The 24,234-nt window shown below is 32.6% G+C and overlaps 1 protein-coding gene across 1 annotated transcript in view; it reads left to right on the top strand.

Annotated features, from left to right (window-relative positions):
* The window catches only part of LOC123525179 (uncharacterized), a 144,078-nt gene that overhangs the window by 76,979 nt on the left and 42,865 nt on the right, over positions 1–24,234 (top strand). The window contains exon 2 of the mRNA XM_053538109.1: positions 19,118–19,259. Within this exon, the coding sequence (XP_053394084.1) occupies positions 19,230–19,259 (30 nt within the window). The 5' untranslated portion in view covers positions 19,118–19,229. The remainder of the gene's footprint in view (positions 1–19,117; positions 19,260–24,234) is intronic.

Here is a 24,234-nt window from a genome sequence, read left to right as displayed (position 1 = left end):
TCTTAGCTTTTTGACCTCACTCTCTGAGGGCATTGACAAGTGTCTTTTACGGTTTGTTGGCAGTGGAGTACATAAGACTGTCGTAGGTTGTTGCGACATTACAAGTGAAACATAGTCTTCTGCCTCATTTAACAAATTGTTTATATCACCTTTACTGTTTGAAATTCCTAAAATGTTCACCGTACCACATAAACTGTTTTCCTCAGCTCCTTCTGCCATTATTACACAAAGTTTCAAGGACTTTATACCAGTTAATACCACTTAACACAACATAATTCGCCGTTTATCTCGAAGAGGACAATCTGCACGGGTAAGTTATGACTGTACACCGCCCACGAAAAGCAAAAAGCAATAAGTTCATAAACAGTCTTCTTTGCACTATGTATACCACTTCACTTGTCCATTAAATAAAACGTATCTAAAACTACACTGTCACACTAAAAGTTAACTTAAAAGTCCTTTTTAAAACGATAAAATTCATAAAACTAGATTGCACTTTTCCAAACAACATAATGCGCTCCCGGTGTTCCCAAACTGCGCTTATCATTTAAGAAACATAAAACAAACAAAAGTGTCAAAGTGGTCCTACTGCTCTCCAGGGTATCAGATGCTATTCTCCAAGTAATCAGATCAAGGATGTACCTCTGCGTTTCGGTCTTTGGATTACAGTATGTTATAGCGTTTCGAAAACTAACGAACAAATCTACAATTGGCAGCGGGCAACAACAAATAATATATAGTCTTGACCTAATCAATACTACTTTTTATGTTCACAAGTCTATTGTCGAATAATATTTGAGTGAATGTTTTCTTGACAAATCGCTATGTATTAAATAAATAAAGCTACTTATTAAGAATAGCCATTGTGTGGACTTCCATAAAACAAAAACACAATTTTCAGATATATATAGAATAATGTATTGACAAATAAGGATCATGGGTCCCTTATCTTATCCTTAACTATAAGGTAGATGACATAATTTTAAAAGTATTTCTATGTAGCAAGGTTCAAAATATCGAGTAGAATAGAAAAATCTAATTATTTTTCAAAATTCAACACGATATCACATAATACCCCAACTTTCACAATTCTTGGAGCACGGGTTGTAGAATTCTACAATTCTGCGAAAACAACTTCTAGTTTAGCGACCCTAGAAATACATTGTATTGATGTCACGACTTAATCGTGACACCAATACATTAAAAGTGTTGCAACCCCACTTCTTTAATTCATGGGCTGTTCCCTTTAAACTCCGCTACCTTGTTAAAAAATGTTGCTACAAACGACCGACCCTGCTAAAACAACAGTAGAAGTCCACCAAACTAGAAACTAGACCTATCTACCCCAAAATCCTGCTGTTTCGACTTCCGCATAGTTTTTAGATAATAAAAGAACTTTATACATGAAAATCGTGTTATGAATGTTTTGACAATTAAGGAATACGGATCTTTTCTGTTTTTTTTTTTTAAATATTATATTATAGGCCTTAAAAAAATTCTTTGTTTCCGGTAACATGCTCAAAATAATTAAGGTAGGTAGGTCGGAATGTTGTTTCCTTTTTGGAATTATTTTTTATTAAGGGAGACTTTTCGGAAATTATTTTTGTGTCAAAAATGAATACAAATAAGGGGGTTATGCCTTTAGAGCATCAGTAAGTTCATTTCTAACCTCACCTTTAGAGCATCAGTAAGTTGATTTCTAACACCACTGGCCATGTTTAAAGCATAAAATGTGCAGTTTTGCAACTTTTTGTTAAAAAGTTGAAAAAACTATTTTCCAAGGCCATAAAAACATCTAGGGTCGGGCCAAAAATTTAGGGTAGGTCGGGATACCGGAAACAAACAATTATTTTACGCCTGATATATATATTTTTTTTCAGAAGATATATATTGAACTTATATAGCCGCAAGTCACTATAAACAAAACGCGGGCGGGGCATATGAATGGAATGTAGGGTTACATTGAGAGAAGACGCAAATGCCCCCTTGCGATGCTTTGATTCTATTTTGCTTAAATGAAATCAAACAGTTTCATTAATCGGGGACACAAGATTGCTTGCTGGCATTCTTTAACCTTATTGTATTTACATATGTATGAAAACATCAACGGACTGTAGAACAATGTTCAGAGAACAGTTTATATCAAGAAAAAAATCTGTCGATTAGCCTGAAAACGGGCAAAAACCTTACGGCGGATTAATCTGCCTTTCAGTGAAAACTGTCAGTATGATATTTTTGCAAGCTCAGAAATACGGTAGTTATAGGTCTCAACCGCTTCGCGGTTTCAACCTAAAACCTGGAAACATAACAATTCACCAAACGATTCAGAATAAATAGAATTACATGACAATGTTCCGTTGCAGAACAGAGGCCATAAAAAGTCGTTTAATCGTTGTCCCTGTACTTTATTCTGATCCTGAATAACAAGCGGGTTTTGTTACCATTTCTTACTTTCTTTATAATGGCTACTTTCGTGTTAATTAAGTTTGTGAATCGATGATAGAATGAGTGGGAGGTCCGCAAATGTAAAAGTGATATTGCTGGAATTACTAGACAAATTCTCTCTAAGATATTTACATCGAGTAGTTGTTATTATAAAACAGTGCACACATGTTTCTTCATCTAGGACTTTGTTAAATAACTGTTGATCCATTTTTTATGAATTAAACATTTCTCACTAAAAATGGAATTAAGTAATTTTAGGCTTACTGTTTTGACTGTTTGATATCTCTTATTCTTGTCAAATGTGCTTTAGTGTTGAGAGAAATTCTGTAAGCAATTTACAGAAAGTTAAGACTGAATAACCGCATTATACTTTAAGGCCACATTTGCATATATTTATGTGTTTTGCCGTTGTAAAATATTTCAACATTCAGCAATTTTAAAACGAGCATCATTGCCTAAATTTTATTGGCTATTTTTTTTATCTTCAATATCAACTGTAAATGTCCGCATAAAATGATTTTGCGAGGTTAATTAAGCATGTAGTTAAAATTCAGTACGACTGCATCTATAATATCACATCCGGAAACATCGTAGTCGGTAGGGCGAAAACTATGAGGAAGTTTAAATCGGAAAACAAAATATTCAAATGAATACAGCATTAGTACAAATATTCTCATAATTTTGAACAATAAATTGTGGTACTATTTTTGATCTTCATCATATCTCAAGAAACATGTTTTTGCCCATTGTTTGCACGTCTGTTTGTTTATACCTCCGTCCGTCACAAACTCGTGCCTATTTTGCATCTTGTTACCCCATTGAATAATTTAGAAATGACTAGGCACACATTTTAGCGTTATGAGATGAGATGGAGATTGCAACTGTCAGTCATAATGATGCATTGTCATGGTTTCTAGGTGCTGTTGAAAGAAACTTAATATAATTATGCACCAGTATTTAAGATACAGGCTCGTATTTTACCTGTGACAAAAATAACAACAAAATATGACAATATCTTGTAACACTAGACAGAGCAAAGCATAATGTTTTTTTTTTTCTCGAAATAATTAGTTCATAGAATAATAAGGTTTAAAATGTATACCGACAAATCAATCTTCATACTTTGAGTTCTTGCGTTCATGCATTGTAGGATATATAACCGTAAAATTCAAATGCTATTTTTATTAGAGGCATCATTTAACTTACATTGCAAGGCTGGTAGGCGGATGCTCCCTGACCCCTATCATACCAATGATGGAGAAATAAAAGGGGTTACCTATATGACGCCTAAAAAAAGAAGTTTTGTAGCTTCGAAATATTACTAGGTCAATATGAATTTCAACTTTCAAATATTGGCGAACTCAATTTACTTTACGGGAATAAGGTACATTCAGATCAGATCAGTTTAGAATTATTAATAAAAAAAAAACGATTTCGAAAGCATCATCATTTCAACTAGTATAAGTATTTGTAAAATAGACGGTTTTGTGTCAAGTACGTGAGGTAAATTTTTAGAGATATTGTGATGCCTCGATTATAGCAGTTACACGCTGAACTTACTGTTTTTATTTTTCTAGTGATGCTGCGAGCCGAATCGCTTGGTTTTGAGCTTTGATAGAGACTTTTTGAGATGTCATTTGTTTGCAGGCGAGACACAAAATTGTACAATATGTGTTGATCAAGATAATACAACTGCCACAGCACATATTACACATCCCATGCCACGTTTTATTCTCATTCCAAATTGTTTGCAGTTGTTCGCTGCTTCACGTGCGTATATTTCCTAGCATGTGAATCGCTATTGTAATTGCACAAATAATGTCAAAATGTCTGTATAAAGTAGGTGTCATCCTTTTAATTAATCCGAGTGTCACATTTTTTTCTCATTATTTTCCAAGAAAATATCTGATTTATAGCAGGACTTTGTTGAGGAACAGAATGTTAACATCAACAAAATGTACATCTACGTCACATCCGCTTGTTGCACTTGTTCAGTACATGAGCATTTAAGGCACATATGGTTGGGTGTCTGTTTGTAAATATTAGATTTCATTATGAAGCAATACAAAACAATGTACTGATATATCTCGTACTTTCTTAATGCAATTAGATTTCATTATATAGCAATGCAAAACAATGTACTGATCTTAGTGTAATTGACCTTATTGGTATTTTTAATGCATTTATAAGTCATTTGTGAGGAGACATGAAGGTTGTATATGGTACTGCATAACCTATATAATATGTACAAAGAGCAAGTATAACATAACAAAATCTGCTTTATGTGTGATCATCTATTCTCCACACACAAACTATGATTGCAATATCTTATGTGTTTTTTCCTTTAAAAGATTGTATAATTTTATCATAGGATCATCAACTTATTATAAAACTTTTTGGATGTAAATAGACAGTATGCGTATAAGTTACTGAAATAAAATATTTTCTGTTCTGTTCAATATTATCAGAAATGTGGATACTATTTTCGCGTAAAACAAAATGGTGTCAAGAATCTATCGAACTTCTTCCTAAGTATTTACCCTGTCGTTAGAACCAATCAAATTGCTTGAACCTGTATTTGCTCTGTTTTTGTACTGGCCCTGATTTTCTCATATTGGCTCAGTTGAATTTGTATTATCTTAATCTGTTTCATATTATTTGTCCTGTTTACGCAACATCGTGTTAGACTCCCACTGAATTGACTTAACCTGGCGTTGTTATATTTGCTGGTTAGTAATGTTTTGTCCAATGTTTACGACCAATATTGACACATAGTTCATGCTTTTCCTAAAATGAATATCTACAATGTGTCACTAACAGTATATATAGCATACTGCAATATTTTAAATTTTATATCAACATCATAAATCGTAACTTGAGAAAACACCGTAAATGCACAGATACTTTGTTGGGAGTGATATTAACGCAACACATTTTTGAATAAACGCAGGAGCTAATGCTGTTCATATTGCTATAGTCTAGTCCAGATTTCAATATATGTGAGAGGTATAGGCATTTTGTTAGTATTTGGTCCCATATACCTTTTTAGTATAATTTTGGTATGCTGAATTCAAAAATATATGTTGGCCATTTGACAAATGATTTTTTGTAGGTCAAAATGGCGGAAAACAAAATGGCCGCCAAATTAAGATATTTCTAATATAAATATGTAATAGTATTACAATTATCCAAAAATATGTGTTTTTTTTTATCACAGTTGTGTGTAACATAGTAAAAGATTAAATTAGCAACACTTTTTTCAAAAATAAATAACTTTTAATCCAAATGTGTGCTCCGTTAGGAGAAAAACGCAATTAAAAACCCACTCTAACTTCACTATTTCGCCAAAAAGATGGTTATTAGATAATTCACGTCGGTTATAATTGCAAAACTATTGCTGAATACATTACACTAATTTTATATTTGGAATTACTTTACAGGACAGAAGCTAAATATATAAACTGTTTATCATATAATTATTTGTTTCAAAATAACATAGATTGAAATATTTGCTTTATTTCATGTTAATTTACTGCCTCGATTTCATACAGCTGGTAATGCTTTTATCGCATATACATTATCTATATCTGTGCATAAGAGCCCAGTCTTTTTACATTCACATCTGAGGGTCCTACATCCAGATGTACACTTGCAAGCAATGAACTTAATACAAACTTGAGGAATTGGATCACGGGTAATAAGAACTGGCTTTAGTGTGTCATCTGCCACTTTCCATCCCATGTCGGAAGGTGCAGGCAGGTCTGAATTGAGAACAGTTGATTGGTTCCATACTAGGGCTTGATAATCAGCTCTTCTAATGTGAAATGAGCAAGCATCACTGGCTGGGGTATGTGTTCAGGACTTGTAGACCTGCAAGACATAACATTTTGAGCACTGTCAGTACTTACAACATCTTGGCCATACATTTTGCAAATGAGATATTCACAGCTTTTCATTACTTCATCAGACAGTTGTCCATATCCAAGACCTTCTATCAGTTTTTCACTGGCTGTAAACACTTTAAATACAGATCTTTAGAGATTCTCCAGAAATTTGATGTTGTGTCACAGCCAGTGAATGCATGAAAGGCAAATAGATTTCTACGCAACTCTTATTGGGGATTTATTTAACACTATGTACACTTGGATGTATTTTCGTTTTTTCACTGTTCCAGCCATCATCCATACTGTTGCATTTATTTCCTGCAAGTGGCAAAGTAAGAGAAAATACGTCAGTATCTCTGGCAGAAACAACAACAGTGACACAATTTGATCGTTTACTGCTGTGAACAGCATGGAGAAAGGTTCTTGTGTCAGCTTCCTCGCGTTTAGCTTTAATTCATCAAAATTAAGTTCAATGACAGTGTTTTCAACAGTTTCTTCATCCTAAAAGCCGACGCCAACAACCAACGTCTTTTCTGTAGGCGATTGGATGATCAGCTTCTGATAAAATCTACTACGTCAATTTTATTTGCTTGGAAGTGCCAAAAAGTTACACCAGATTTTAAAAAATTCATTGATATTTGCAAACCACCCATTCTGGGGCACTGCCCGTTTCAAATCCACATGCTTAAAGTAAAGAGCCTGATCAACAGTTATAACTGAATGTGACTGTCCAAGTCTTTCTGATATATGCATACACTTCTGAACAATAGTGTTAAATGTCTCGATATCTCATTCTCAATAAGATACAGTGGAATAACACGACCAATTTCAGGATCCATTAATTCCAGGTTTTGTTTTTCAGCTAAAGATGTGTCTACTATTAGTATGTCTCTGTAGCTCAGTCTGTGTCCTGCGTTATGAAATAGGTTAACTAAATGTTTTAACCTAGTCCTCTAGTGCTATGTACTTGCAAGTCCTATTTGTTTAGGGGTCCATTTTTTATAATCACTCACTCCATAAACAATATCTTGTGCTACACTTAATAATTTTGTTTGCCTATCAGATTCGGGATCTTTATGGTCAAATTCTTCATCTTGAGGCTCTTGGCCACCAGATGTTGAATTCAGAAACATGAAAAGACACTCCGGAACACAATTTACTGAATCATTTTCAGTCACACTCAGTCCAGAATGTCCTTCAAGAGAGAACATATCAGACCTTAATTTAAGTGCTACGTATACAGTTGTCTAGAAGTCGTCACTGGAATTATATTTCTATATTGTCAGCCGTTCATCACTATTACCAGTAGTATTATAATGGGCATCTCTAAGCATTGACACAGCACACTCATATGAAACAAGAAGTGTATTCCTTTTATCAGGAGATATATGTAGTGGAGTTACAAACAAAAACTGGTTTCTCAGTTTACGTTGTAGGGCTTCTTTGAAAGATGATATTCTAGAATTAAATGAATGACAAAGAATTGTTGAAGAAATCTCTTCAGTACGTATGCGGTATCTGTTTCAACTGTCTGAAAGCTGCAGTATTTGTGATTTCATTGCAGCATATCCATGTTCATGTAAAAGAAAGATCATGGCAAGATCTGTATTTGAGTTGTCCGACTTGGTTTTGCGAACTCTGTATCTAAAAGAATTTAAACATTTTTATGATATTTGCCCTCCGTTGACATCAGAGAGTCATAATCGCATTGTGTTGTCATGTTTAGCATCCTTTAAAATACTATCACTGACTAGTTATGTTAAAGTTTTTTTTATTTTTTTTTTTCTTGTTTTTTTTTTTTTTTTTTTGTTTTGTTTTGTTTTGTTTTGTCTTGACAGAACATACACGTTTCTTAATTTAATAGGAGTATATGATAAGTTTGATGAGGATGCAACTTAATCTGATGTTTGTTCTATATTAACCTTAACTTTGACTGAATAGCATATATTAGGTCTTTTGACAAAATTAGAATAACACTTTCTATGGCAACGTATTTTGTCATTTTCATCTATTTTTTCAGTTCTACTAATGGCTTCATATTTAGAAAAAATCTCTAAACAAATCTTGATTCAGCACACTCTTTTAGAGATGTTATGCCTTGAGGTTGTTTAGTCTAAAGTTTTGTCAGATTTTGCCTCCTGACAAACGATGCACTTTTCCGTGCTATCTTGAAATGGTCTCTTGAGATGCAAAGTCTTGTCCATTCTTACTTTGGAATATTTTAACACCTAATAAACAAAATAATATTCATTACTTATCATTCACAAGCAATTATATTATATAAAAATCTAGCATTAACAGATTCTTATAATTGAACTTATCGCAGATACTGAAACTTAAAATAAATACAATTTCACCAAATCTTAAAATAAAACGAAATATATAAAGCGAAGCATCTCTAAAAATGTTTAGAAATAAAATATACATGTAGATTTGGCCTACCTGTAAAAAAAAACTTCGAAAAGTCCTGATTCCATGAAGTATTCTCGACATCTCTAAAACCTTAATGATCACGAAAGAGTGTGTTCTTGTCAGAGTTAATGTACATTAAATAACAGGTAAAACACACCAAAGAGTTAAGATAAGGACTTAAAAAAACATGATTTGACTCAGATTGTTATTGTGATAGAGACCTGGGCCGTATTCATAAAGCATCTTAAGTATAAGTATAAGAAATTGATTATTTACTAGTTACTTATTTACTAAGTATTACTTAGGTAAGAAATTTATTTTACTTAAGTACATTTGTTATTCATAAAACAACTTAATAAGTAATTCTTGGCTTTTATTGTGGACGAAAACATTAAAAAACAACACTTTAATCGTGCCATTTTGTTTTCTGACTTAAGTCATTTCTTACGTATCTTAAGTTAAAGCTGTTTTATGAATAGGACTTAAGTACAAACTTCAACTTAAGTCAAAATCAATACTTATGATGCTTTATGAATACGGCCCCTGGATTGTTTATACTAATTAAGTTCACATTAGCCTTAATCTTAATCCCTGTCACACTTAATTTTCATGAATTATTATGATGCTAAGGTATTAAAAAGTTGATTATTAAATAAAATGATCTTACCAGGATAAAATACGTTCTACATGGTATTCTGTTCATTACAAACAATGTCATGTTAATTAAGTTTTAACTTCCCAATTGTTTATTTTTTCTTAAATGATTATTTTAAAACTGCAAAACCATTTCATCAAAATGTCGTTTTCTTTTTTGACATAAAATTCCAGCGGACGTTTTCAATCTAATACTTAGTCTCATTTTTCTATTCTATAAATGATGTTGGATATTTGTTTTAAAAATTGTCTTCAAATTCCCCTTTTTGAACCCCTTAAAGTTCACATTTTTAACTTGTGATATATTTTATTGATAAATATTTACTCAGTTATACTAATAACATATATTTTGTTGAAACCTATTTAAAGATAAAGATTTGTATTATAAAGTAATATCGATGGAAAAGTTTTTGTTAGAAACAGTGGTCATTTTTGCCCCCATTTTTAACCCTTTCAGAGGCATTTGCCAGATTGCCAACATATATTTTTGGATTCAGCATACCCAAAATATGTTAAAAAAGTATGTTGGACCAAATACTAACAAAATGCTTGTAACTTCTTAAATAAGCTGATATCTGCAAAATCGGACTAGACTACTATGTTCAGTAAAGGTCGAGTTGTCTTATTTTTCAAAATTTCGATCTTTTTTCCACCAAAACATAGGATCAGAACCGTTTTCCTGCTATGGTCAAAAAGTCCACGACTATAAAAGTTTGTTATCCTGTATTATTATTGATTCATGTTTTTGACCGATGATGTCTTGTTTAACAAGAAATGGCTTCCTCGGCACAGAAGATCTACCGGAAACCATGAGTTATTTCAACGTGAGGAATGGCAGATTTATATTAATGCAAGCATTTTGTTTACCCTAAAATCATGCTTGTAACATTTTTATAACGTTTGTCAGATCCATCCTCATCTGCTCTCAATAGCCGCCATTTACAATCGCTGTATCGTGTACATCTCCTGATGAAGAAACTTTGCAACACGAATTTATATACCATAAAATTCAAAATCAATATATTTACAAGAAAACTACATTGTTCCATTGGACAACAGAGGCCATAACGATTATTTTTTAAATCATTATCAGTGTATTTGTACTGATCCTAGCTACAACATGTTTTTTGACGCCATATCTCCCAATCTTTATGAATGAATCTTTCTCTCTAGCGGACAGTAATTTTGCTGTTGAATCAATGATAGAACGAGTGAATGTACAGCAAATGTAAATGATATTTGCTGGCATGTCAGGGCGAATTCCTCTAGTACATGTTAAAGGATAGCATAGACATCAACTGTAAATGTCAGCGTTCACTTTCAAAATTCAGCGCCTTTCATAAGTTTAAGCATGGAAATCAAAATTGGCTGAACTGATCACTTTATTCTTTTTATATCTAAATTATTTCTGTTTATCCTATGGCTGGAAATTTCGTGAACAGTAAAGAGGCAAGGACGCAGCTGCCTTAAAACAAATCCTACAACACATCTGGCTGACATTTGCACAAATATACATAGGCAAAATAGAATAATTAGTCATCTTCAAAGACAAAATGGAACACCTTAGAGCAGCGCCTTGTACGTTATTTTGCAAAACACGAATTGGGAGCGTAATCCGTTTAACGATAGGCACAAAAAAAAAACAGAAAAAAGGATAAATATCCAGAAAGTAGGAATAGCCATTTTTCAAAAACATCGCAGTAGAAATTGTGCCAGTAAAGCCATCATGTCAAAAACTTATAGGCCACTGTAAATTAAAGTCGTCACCGCCCGGTTAATCCTTACATACACACTTATTGATTAACAAATGCACGATATGCAAACAATTAAAATGCCCGAGTACAGCTGTATATATACCAAAAGGTCCACATATGCACGTACTCAATATCTTGGGCATAGCTGAACAACCGGCCAAAAGACAAGTATCAAAGCAGTTCGGTCCCAGGAGGTTTTGGGAACTGCCTATCATGGAGTCTTCCACCTGTTCCTGGGAGTAACTGACTAATGTAAACAGTACTGTATGTTAAACACTTTGTGGTGGTTGTGAAGACAGTCTGGTAATTGTTGAATAGTAAAGAAATGGTTGGCGGTTATTGCTCTGTCTTAATTGTAATGTATGTATGTGTATAGAATGGCTGCAGTTAATCAAGTGCTCTTTGCCATTGTAATTGTGAGTCGCACAACATCAAGCTGTATTGTGATGAAATGAATGAATTAGCACGCAGAAAAATGCTATTCAAATATTCCTTTCTAATGCAATCACACACTTACCGTGTCTGAAAGTTGAAATGGAGTTTGAATAAATATTTGAAAGTTAAGCACACTCACTCCCATGCATCAAGTATCGCCACAATTCGAAAACCTGTATATTATTTCCCATAAATTCCGTTGCGAAAAATTAATGCATCAAAAATATTATTGGATTCATGCCCTTTATTTGTCTATTATAGGTAACCAGCTCTTAAATTTTACTCCTTCTTCGCGTGAAATTTCATTTCTTGTTTAATATGTCTCCTTCATTTATTTGTGATTTAAATATAGTTGTTTTGAACGTGTCAATTACATAGGTATATATATATACCACATACTGCTATATTTAGGATCTTGTCGCTGACTTTTTATATAAACTTCATTAATCATAAGCTGAGAAAATACCATAACCTTCTATATTTAGATTTATCAGACACGATCCGTGATATAATACGCATGTAATATTTGAACTACTGCTTGATTTTTTTAACGAAGATCTAAGATATTTCTCAAACTATTTTTGACAGTTTCGCTATAGCTTTGAAACTTTGTAAATGTTTTCATTTTTGATGAGTAAGTCAACACTCTCTACTTCCTTTTTCTCGTTCACATATGGCCCTCTTTTGACACATAAACTAGTATTTCTGGAAGATTGTGTTTAGGTCCTCTTTTCTCGACTATTGAAAGAGCTATATCGCTATCAGTCACAAGTCTTGCCTTGCATATTGCCGTGTGTCAGGCCTTATCTAACGAGTGTTAGCACATGCAGGTGTCCATCTTCTTTGACTTTAAAGTACTACAAGATTTTGCTTTCAGGATAGATTCTATATTGTGGCGTGAAAATGACCCAATGACTAAAAAGTGGTGTTCTTGATCTTCAATGACGTGAAGACCAGATGAAGTAAAAATTCATTGTATATGTGTGTGTACCAGAGCGAAAGAAAAGAACAGAAAATGGTTGCATGGAACAATGTATGTTATTCATGACAAAATCGCCAGTGAAAGAAGAATTCAAATCCCACAGCGTTAAATGAAAATAACAGGTTATAATTGAGCCGTGCCATGAGAAAACCAACATAGTGGGTTTGCGACCAGCATGGATCCAGACCAGCCTGCGCATCCGCGCAGTCTGGTCAGGATCCATGCTGTTCGCTAACAGTTTCTCCAGTTCCAATAGGCTTTAAAAGCGAACAGCATGGAGCCTGACCAGACTGCGCGGATGCGCAGGCTGGTCTGGATCCATGCTGGTCGCACACCCACTATGTTGGTTTTCCCATGGCACGGCTCATATGATTAATAAACAATGTAAGCTAATCATTCGTGGAAGTTTTCTGTTTGATATTTAGTAATAGTTATTGGCTTAAATGAGCTATATTGGGTCTGTTACTTGTACGCATCCCAGCAGCAAAACAAATGAAACATAGACGATAGTTTTACCTTTATGCATAGGAAGAATGATCCTTACGTTTGTTTTTAGAACATCATTTAATTAATTAACAATCGCCCGTTTATACGGAAGATTTTCTGATAATGTGGGAATCAGGTTGGTTAATAAACAATGTCATTTTCTGTCGTATCTGTACCAAGTTTCAAGTTTCAAGTTTTCAAGTTTATTTACAAATAAGCATGAGTCCCACTTTATGTGGGCAGCATCAGCATATACATTTCTATAATACATACATTCAGTAATATATCACATGACAAAAAGGAAAACGGCTACAAATTGTTCATATATAGGGCTATATACAATGATTGATTTCTTATATATATACACAATAATATACTTTACAGTAAAATATCTTCTTTGCTCTATGAAAAATAATTGTTTCTCTAAGAAAGAATCCGTATGTGTTTCTTCTTATTATTATTGTTGTTGTTGTGCGTATCATTATTATTATTATTTAAATGTTAACTGTATTATAAATATGTTTTATTATAAATATGTATTGAACTCCTAGCTGCCTAAAAATGAAGAGACGAAAGCTTTAGACGAGCAAGAAAGTTAAATACAAGAGAATAGTCTGAAATAACTTGATCAACTGTGAAAGCAGTCTAACTGTACAATCGAAAGTCAGGCTAGACTGCTGATGTAGTCAGTTATTTTCTACATGTATATTTTTAAAAAGCGCTAAATAATATATACTTAACTGGTGAGATATATATATGTGTGATGTCAATTGGTCACAGGTATGTTTGAAAATTAATTAGATATTTCATTATCTTGTCACACATTATACTAAGTTTTTTCAGTTTGATATGGTTATCTGTCGTAAACAAGTCAATAAACTTTATCATATTAGGTCTTGTTCTTATATGTCTATCAATATATTTATCTCGATCAATATTAAACAATGGACAAATTAAAAGATAATGGTACTCATCTCCTATTTCGTGACAATTTCTACATTTTCTTTCGTTTTGTGGTATATTTCTCCACCGACCAGTTTCTATTGGTAAACGATGATTTCTAGTTATAAATCTGACCAAAGTTTTACTGAAATAAGGTGATAGTTTACTAATATATGAGCTACGAGAGAAACTTGTTTTATAATATTTGTAAATGTTGGTTGCTGAAGTATTATTTATTTGTGAAAACCAGTTTTGAATAAACGTATCTTTCAGTTTTTGAAAAGTCGCCCTAATAAGCCATTTACTATTGATAAAGCTCTGACTGTACCATATTCCCGAAAACCCAAGACTACAAAAGTTGTGTTTAACATTGTCTAGCCATTGTGACTTAATACTATTTTGTGAGTGTAGTTCGTATATAAGATTGTAAATTTTTGCTGCTAATTTAGTAGTTCTGTCGCTCTCAATATTTTCAATGAGTCTTGCCCAGTATGCAATAATTCTGTTTTTAATGTTAATTGAAAGTGGGGTAATCTCTAGTTCTCCGTATATCATGTACGATGGGGTCGATTTCTTTAAATTAAATATATATTTATAAAACTTAAGTTGTACTTTTTCTAATATATCTATATTTCCATACCCCCATATTTCACTTCCATATAGAAGTACTGGTTTTACTGTTTTTTCAAATAGCTCTATTTGCATATCATAAGGGAGAGAAAGGGATTTTATTTTTCTTAGCAAAGAAAACATTGCTTTTGTAGCTTGGTCTGCTATATATTGTTTTGTTTTATTGAAACTGCCATTTTTTGTGAAGAATAATCCAAGATACTTATATTCAGTTACTGTTTCTAATTCTGTGTCACCGATTTTAAAATTAGCATTGTGATACTGTCTCCCTTTATTAAATATAAGAACTTTTGTTTTACTGGTGTTAATTTGGAGTTTCCAATGGTCACAGTATTCCTTAAAATTATTTAAAGCATGTTGCAAGTCGTTATGGATATCACTAAATAATACAGTGTCGTCAGCATAAAGTAGAATAAAAAGTTTCAGGAATTTACGTGTACCCTCTTTTATATAATCCTTAGAGACACCAGATACATTTCTATCATTCAAAAATTGTTCCAGATCGTTTAAAAATATAGAGAATAAAAAGGGGGAAAGGTTCTCGCCCTGGCGTACACCAACTAAACAATCAAAATATGGTGTTGATCCTTCTGAAGTTGAAACTTTTGACTTTATATTATTGTATAAACTGTAGATTTCTTGAAAACATTTACCATTGATACTTTCGTTTCTAAGTTTTTGCCAGAGACCGACACGCCAGACTGAATCAAAAGCTTGTTTGAAGTCAATAAAACAACAATATATCTTTTCTTTTCAGAATGTACAATATCTATAAGGCTTTTAAGGATGAAAATATTATCAACAGTAGAAAAATGTTTTCGAAAACCCGCTTGTGTTTCATTTATCAGATTTGTTTTTTCAGCATATTTGTTTAGACGATTGTTCAAAATACATGTAAATAGTTTACCAAAACAGCTTAACAAAGAAATGGGTCGATAATTCTCTGGTTGTTTTGGGTCACCTTTATTTTTATAGATTGGCTTAATTATTCCGACAGTCCAACTTTCTGGGATTATCCCTGTATCAAAGACAATATTGAAAAGTTTCATATAAATAGGCAATATATATTGCAGTGAATATTTTATCTGTTCGTTAATGATATCATCATTTCCTGGAGATTTATTATTCTTCAAACTTTTCACTGCTTGCGTAATTTCGTATTCTGTTATGGGACAATTAATTTCATCAGTATGATTATTGTTATTATTATTATCATTGTTATTATTGTTATTATTGATATTATTATTATTATAATTATTATTATTATTATTATTATTATCACCATCATTATTATTATCATTATTATTATTATTATTATTATTATTGTTATCATTGTTGTAATTGTTGGTGGTGGTGGTGCTACTTCCTGGGACATGTTCATTACTTAAATTTTCATTAATATTTCTGAAAAAATCATAAAAGTCAGCTAAAGAAGCACTTTGTTCTACCTGTTTTGTTTGCATGTTTATTATGTTCCAGTACTGTTTGGGATCTTTAGTTTTTAATTTCCTCAGTTTCTCAATTCTTGAGGCATTAAACGTATTATTTGCTTTCCTTAAAGTAGTTTTATATTGCTTACTCACTTCTTTTAAAAGATTTTTATAATATAGCGTTTTATGCTTATTATATAAAATTCTTGTTTTGTGATACGTTTTGTGATAGGTGTTTCTCGCAGTTCTGCAATTTCTATTAAACCATTGTTTTTTACTTGTTGTGGTGTGTGTATGAATATGCATTTTTTTAGTTCCAAATGATTTCCTAGAAGATTCCTTAAACAGTTTTTGTTATTGTGAGTTTGTTAAGTAACATTTACACTGTAACATGTCAAAAACAAATTGATCGAACAAAACAATAAACAATTATCTTCTTTTTCGTGTTAATGACATGTTGTGGACTCTCGAAAAAATCGGGCAATCGAAACTCTGTTTTGGAAATAAATCGGTTAATTTTCAAGTTTGAATCAGAAGTGGTATATTGTAGCAAATACATTCCGAATTACTATTAGTTGTGATAACTCATCATTAAAGGGTCTGGCCTCCAAATCGTTCGACAACAACACAATTGTTTTTAGATATCTGGAAATAAATACTATATTTCTTAAGAAGGCTTTAAAACTTAATTACTGACAAACTATATTTTACGGAAACAGATAAGAATTTGCTCTTTTTACTACTTTTTACGATGGAAATCGAAAAGCGTTTGTAACGCTTTACTCCAGGTAAACTGTCTCGATTATAAATATCTATATTTTGAAGTCATAATTCACTGATTCCGCTATTGGATACGACGACGGGAAAATGTTTTTATTGCCGCGGTGGTCCGGGTCCGATTCCCGACGCGGCCATCTTTTTTCTTGATTTGGATTTTTAAAAATTTTTTAGAAACAAAAACTCATATTCTAATGTTCATAATATGACCAAACTTCAATTTGAGAGAAAGATTATTTTCAGCCAAATCTGGAGTGTACTTTCTCAATTTAAGTGTGTAAAAGTCGCTCTGATTTATGAGACATGATCATAGATTATAAAAGTTAAATGACAATTCCATTTCAAATTCAATATTTGGCAAAACAAATACAATGCTCATAGCCTCGCCAATACGCAATCTGCATTGTTGGTTTTAATAATTACAAAGAATATGAGAAAAGCATGAATTTATAGACATGCTGTAGGCATAACGATACAAGTACACAATTGCAATCAACGTCTTATAGCAAATGATTGAAAATTATTCTCAGTTAACTTATTAATAATACCATTGTTACAATTATTTAACAAAGTTTTAAACTTATTAGAACAAGGCCAATGACAACAATAGTTTGGTAGACAGGCACTGTGCAAATCTCTGTAAAATGGAAATGGACATTCTCACAGAAAGTGATATTTATTTTCAATTGTGTTCATGTTACACCTTGTACATACTTCTTCTATAAAGTAAACTGTGTGCTGAACATCTAAATTTGGAAGCGAATTTCTGTAATTAACATTCTTATTACATGACAAATACTTCTCTACTTGAAACTCGGTTTTAAACATACAATATGGGTCAAACAATAATACGAATAATACGTTGTACTGTAAATACAAGCTCATTTCTGTGACTGTGCCTTTTGTACAATGTAGTGTGATACGTCTGTCCCGCCTACATAAAAGGCGCTCATACCGCTATTTGACTCTATGCGATTAGAGTTTAGATAGTTTCTTCACGGTCTTGTCAGTGAACACAAGGGTCACGGTCTTGTCAGTGAACACAAGGGTCACCATTTAGTTATGATGTGATATTTGTTCCCTTATTTGTTCTATGTTATCATGATAAAAGCATCACGTATTTCAAACTTCAAACATTACTTTCTTTCATCGTAAACTCTTAGAGTACAAACTATTTGCATACGGTACAAAAAAAAAATCAAAATATATTTTGCCTTTTCAAACTGTAAAAAATTTAATAACTAGGTAATAAACCCCAATTTTCTGAAGGAAGCCTTGACATTTACGGTTTATGTGTCATAGATAAATACGCCTACACTTTCAAAATGGCAATGATATCACAGATAAGGAGACAAGTGTATGATGAAACTTCGCGCTGCTGAAAAATCCCCTCTTGTATTAACAAATATAATATGCCACACGAAAATACCAAGGTTGAAAAGAAGGCGTTAAAATTATTTTTTGGATTGGATAAAACAGGCTTGAACACCATAAAAATGTTTTACGCTGAAACATAGGCTTTGTGAATTACCAAAGTTGCTGTAAAGCTTTCAGTTGCGGTTGCGTTTTTAGCGTCAATCTACATAAATAACCTTTTTTTCAGAAATCCATAGAAATATCATAGCGCTGACATTTCAAAAAAAACAAAAAAAAAACAAAAACTGAATTAGAAAAGTCGTAGTTGATCAGCAGGTTCAAACATGTGAAATAGAAACAAAATATCTGTTAGGAAAGAAGAAAGTTAAGCGTGTACAAATGCATGTATTAATATTGCATATAAGATTCCTTTACTGGTTGTAGGTGCAGAAGGGAATTTCCGGCTCGAGGGTACTAGTAACTGCTATTGGCGTTAACGAGGCTCTGCCGCTTTACCGCTTGAACAGTTACCCGAGGGCCGGATATTTCCATCTGTACCTAACACATTTGATTGAAATTTTACGTAATAGTTCCGGTTTAAGGTATTTGATTTTTATTCCTTTTTACGTAAAACATAATTATTACCTCACAAATCTACTGCGCAGATGTAGTTCGTTATATTTACACATTTACAGTATGAGGGTCATCTTACACCCCGGGATGTAAGATGAAGTTTTCCAGCAACGGTGAAATCACCAGAAATCCCAATCTGGTATGCAAGAACAGCTTCTATGATACAACTTATAAATAACAGTAAGCAGAACTGCTTTTGACAGACATACATCATAAGACTGTGTGCACAAGACGTTTCTGGTGACACGTGAACCTTATTAGTAAAGGAGATTATTTGATTTGTCGATTTTGTTTCAGATGTTTTATGAAGGCGACGTTTCAACAGAGACAATACGGTGTACATCATTTTTCTCAGACATTTGCGAAGGCGAGCACATATCCCGATGACGTCAGTAGTGATCATTGATCCATGGCGATAACAAGCTCTCCGAAGTACTCCGTAAGTGATCATTTATCGATTCATTAAGTATTGCTTAGTTAAATGAATGAATAAGTAGATAAATACATAAAATACATACATGACAGAGAAATGAAAGGTTATTAAATCTTACTTTATCTATACATTTCATTGCTTGATATTCAAAGACTGGGGGCGTTGGAAATTGTATAAAATGTATGTGGTATAGGATTTAATATGTGCGTGCTTTGTATTTTTGCACATTCATTATGTCTTTAATAATTCAGATTCCATGTAGGAACTATGCTATAATAACATTTTTATTATACTGCACCTAAAACAAATTAAAAACATTTTGCAGTATCTCACTTTGACTAGTGACGTTACGATTTAAATGTACTAATTTTTACCAGCTCAGTATCATAGTATATATAAATATGAAAGACTAAACGTTATGTGATATAACAATATATATATAACATCTAGTCTTTCATCTACCATTCGACACTGGGATATGTAACCAGAAACGTAAATGAACTTGAATAAACCTTTGTCGCTGTAATAACAGTCAACATACCATACGGAAATACACAACAGCTTTTACTATAGGATTGGTCAGTCGTCTAAAGAAGAAAGCGGAAGAAACTGTCTAATGTATGCTCTCATTCTGTTTACGTTTACGGAAAAAGAAAATCCGATATTCTTTTAAGAAATGTTTCATTAACAATTTCTGAGAAGCTTATCTTGAATGAACTAGAACTCCGAAACTCTCATTGGATTCAGAAACTTAATCTCTGTCATTTGGCGGCAACAGGAAATTACCGAGACGGTTTCTTCACTTTTCATTACGCAAACTTCAGGCTCAAAAATGTACGTAATGAACACACTGATTTATGATGTCACAAATAAGAGATAGCTTGCATTATGTTCTATGTGTTGTAGTAACAAATGCGTACACTGATTTCACAAAACGCCATAATAATGCTTTTAGTGACCTGTACGAGTTACGTTAAGTTTTAGGACGAAAACACTTTTTTGATACGGCCGTTTGACTTTTGAGGTATGACTTGAGATTTGTGACTTTTGAGATTTGACTGAAATCTTTGCCAACACCAAACAACATGTCTGAGGAAGACACACAAACACTCATTTTTCGACCCGTCAGTGCAAGCATATGCACTTAGTACTGTCGCATAAAACTAGAGAAATCATACAATTTTAAGAAGTCGTTATAACATGTTCGCCACTCCACTCTATCTATGACAAAGGAAATCAGCCATATGAAGAAAGACATGTTACAATAAAAGGTATTTGTTTCTTAAACAGTACTTTGCACTGTACAGGCAGTTTAAATTATACCAACACTTTAAAGCATGTGTAAAAAAGTTTTATGCTTTGTATTCTAAGCAAGACATTACATACAGCGTTGCCAGTGACCACAAAAGCCAATTTTGTTTCATGACAGATCTTATTGTTTTGCCTGTGTTCTGTGAAAGGTAGAAAACTACAGAAGTAATGCCCTTGTTAGTGTTCTCTGGACTTGAATTCAATGTTTCCATTGTAATAATTGATATATTCAAATGACCTAATATTTACAGTGCTGAACACGCATGCACACTGGATTGATCACCCACTGTCACGGCAACTTTTGACATAACGGTATATTGTCAAGCGAATGCTCTTTTTTCTCCATCGATATTGCACATGAAAATTCTTGCACATATGTTTACGGTCGCTTGAATATTTCATGTAAAATCATAAATCATAAGGAACATGACTTGTAGGACATCAGATTAATCAGACTTGTAGAATATTGTCGTATCTATGTTGCAGAGGAATTATCAAATAAAAAGGATTCGATCAAACTTATCATATCTCACTGACAATTTGTGTAAAGTAATAAAACTTTGACTTGAAAGGAAATAAATCAGGTTAATAAACATGATGCTAATACCAGGAATGAATTTTAGACTAGATCTGTAAATAGAAAACACGATCTTTTTCGTACGTGCATCGACAGACTTTTAGATTTAGGATTTTATTATCAACAAATCGATGAAAATCAAATAGTGATACCGTTACAACAACATTATTATAGTAATTTCTATTTTACAAAATATGTGATGGTCGTGGCTGCCTGTTCGTAAAACATGCTTTGAAAGAAATGTTTAGTGTTCAAGGTTGTATAAAATTAAGTTTGATTTAAATACAGATTCGAACTAATAGTAAAAAGCAATAGCAATTGATTATAATTATTACATTATTTACATTGAAATCTTCTTTGACCTTGTTTAAATTGTTTATAAAAATTTGATAAGGAAACTACGTACGTTAATTTACAGTAACAACAACCGAATGTCTCTTCGGAAAAGATTGCATAATGAAATGTCGCTAGATTTTTTTTCTGACAATGATAGTACCTGTTTTATCTACAGTCATGCAACAAAACTGGTAATAATATGCTCCTGTATTCATATCACATCAAGCAATTGCCAGTCTTCATTCATATGCGTATATTTATAGTTCGGATTAATAAAAGTTCTAAAATTTGTTACACTTTGGGCGTGCGGCGACAAAGTCACCTTAAGTTTAGATCAATATCAAAGTTGAAAGGTAGTATTGTATATAGCACCTTTTGGGAGCAGTGTCAAGACCAGAGTTAATAAACTAGAAACACCGTGTCCGCTCAGTATTTCAGTTTAAACACCAAGAAAAGCAAATTATAAGAACAAAGGTCAGGATTGCACATAGAGTCAAGTGTTGCAATTAAAACATGTGTCTAATTTATAAGCAGTGTGAATCGACACATTGAAATAAAACTTCAGTAAAAGGAAGCTTATACATAAAGACCATTGTTGGCATTGCACATGAAGCTGGTGAGAACAAGGGCAATGCTACTATTACTTAATACAGTGTCCACCTAAAAGTTTAAGGTTGGATTAATAAAAAACTTATCAGAATGATATTGGGTTGATAGGTAGAGGAAAAGGACAATGTTACTAAAATGTGTTTGCTCAATAACTCAAGTAAAGACAAATTGAACCATAAAAATCAAATATGTATATCACATTAAGGTGGAATCATGTTTTGAACAAAAAAAAAAAAAAAACCCGAAGAATATTCAGTTCTTTCCAAAAATCGTTACGTTATTAATCAACCAAATAGTTTCCTTTTCCCACTAGAAAGGAACAATTCTTATATCTTGATATTGAGCTTTGGTACTTTTACAACAGACAATAAACTAAAACAATAGAAATTCTTGTGTGACTTCAATGAGCTCAACAAAGCAATTTCAAGCACAAATATTGACGTGGAAAGAAAAATAAGTTACACACTATAATGTCCAAACAAGATATTTACAAAAACAATGCATATGCAGAATAGAGAGATATAAATAATTTTCACAGATCGTGAAAACTAATGACAAATTTTGACAGGTGTATGATGACTCATGACCTAATTAAAAGTTTGCCCTTGTTTAATTTTCTTAAAATGGCTCTTCTATATTGTAGCTTACAACTCAAAAATTAAAACAATAAAAGAATATATTGTTACCTTACTGTCGTTTTGTCAATTCAAATTACATAAGAAATCCTATTGTTTCAGTCATTTGTCACTAATTATAGCAACTCGCAGTTTTGCAATCATACAAAACACATCCCTTATTTTCACATAGATACTGAGAATTTATCAAATGAGCACATGTATTCGAAACACAATATGAATACCAAATGTGTATTTCAATATTGAATGCTAAAATAGTGTCCTTAAAATGGCAAATAAATGTGGAAGGTTCACGTGCAATTCCATCGTTACTTAAGCCGACAACAGTGCGCTGTCAAATTGTGTTTGTTACATATTAGGTGATTGGGTCAAGTTCAAGTCTCTCTAACTACATATGAATACAAAAGTGTAAGCTCAATAGCTCAAATTAGGAATTACAGAATCAAATGAAATGCAAAACTAAATGCAAAACTAAAGGTAGATTATTTGTTAAATAGAAAAACACACTAAATAATTTGCTGTTAATTAGACGCAATATTATTTTTTGTTTTGGTATTTCTTTCGAATCACAGAATACCAACTTGACTCAAATTCATTGAAATATTGATTTGAACGATGTATAGACAGTTCCACTTGTTTGGATATTACATTTTATCTCGATATATTTATTGTCAGAATAGGTTAAATATTTATCATGATTCATTTAATGAACAATCACAAATACAATATCTATATCCCTGTCTCCAATATGGGCTGCTGTTATTCATGATGCGGAAAAGTCATTTACATTTATCATTAGGTTAAGCTACATTCTAATTTTATAATATAACTAAAGCGGTTTGATGTAGCTTGTTCGTAGAATGTTGTAGAAATTCATGCTACCATCTACGCCCTCTAACCGTAAGCTGAGTAGAACTCAACAATTTAGAGATATAAAAAAGTTAGAGTATATTCCATTATTTTAAATTAAAAGAGGCTTGCTTTCTTGTTCACGTAAACAATGGAGTATGAAAAAGTCTGCTATGTACTATTAGCAAAAGTACCAGTATAATTACGTTTTTCCATATGTGAAAAACTGATTTTTGTCGTGTACGTCGGTCTGTGTTTGTCACAAAAGTTTTTTTCCGGACTAATCCACTGCATGTATCTTGCATTTTTGGTTTAAATGCTTTTTTGATGGTAATTATCACTTAAATTTACCCTTTTTAGCTCACCTGAGCAATGCTCAGGTGAGCTTTTCTGATCACTCGATGTCCGGCGTCCGTCGTCTGTCTGTCGTCTGTCTACATTTAGCTTGTGTATGCGATAGAGGCTGTATTTTTCAACTGATCTTCATAAAATTTGGTCAGAATGATTATCTTGATGAAATCTAGGTCGAGTTTGAAAATGGGTCATCTGGGATCAAAAACTAGGTCACAAGGTCAAATCAAAGAAAAACATTGTGTATGCGATAGTGGCTGTATTTTTCAATTAATCTTCATAAATTTTGGTCAGAGTAATTACCTTGATGAAA

Source organism: Mercenaria mercenaria, chromosome 3, assembly GCF_021730395.1.
Source record: "Mercenaria mercenaria strain notata chromosome 3, MADL_Memer_1, whole genome shotgun sequence".
Classification (NCBI taxonomy): Eukaryota; Metazoa; Mollusca; class Bivalvia; order Venerida; family Veneridae; genus Mercenaria; species Mercenaria mercenaria.
The sequence above is the reverse complement of the archived record's forward strand: the minus strand, read 5'-3'. Positions and strand labels throughout refer to the sequence as shown.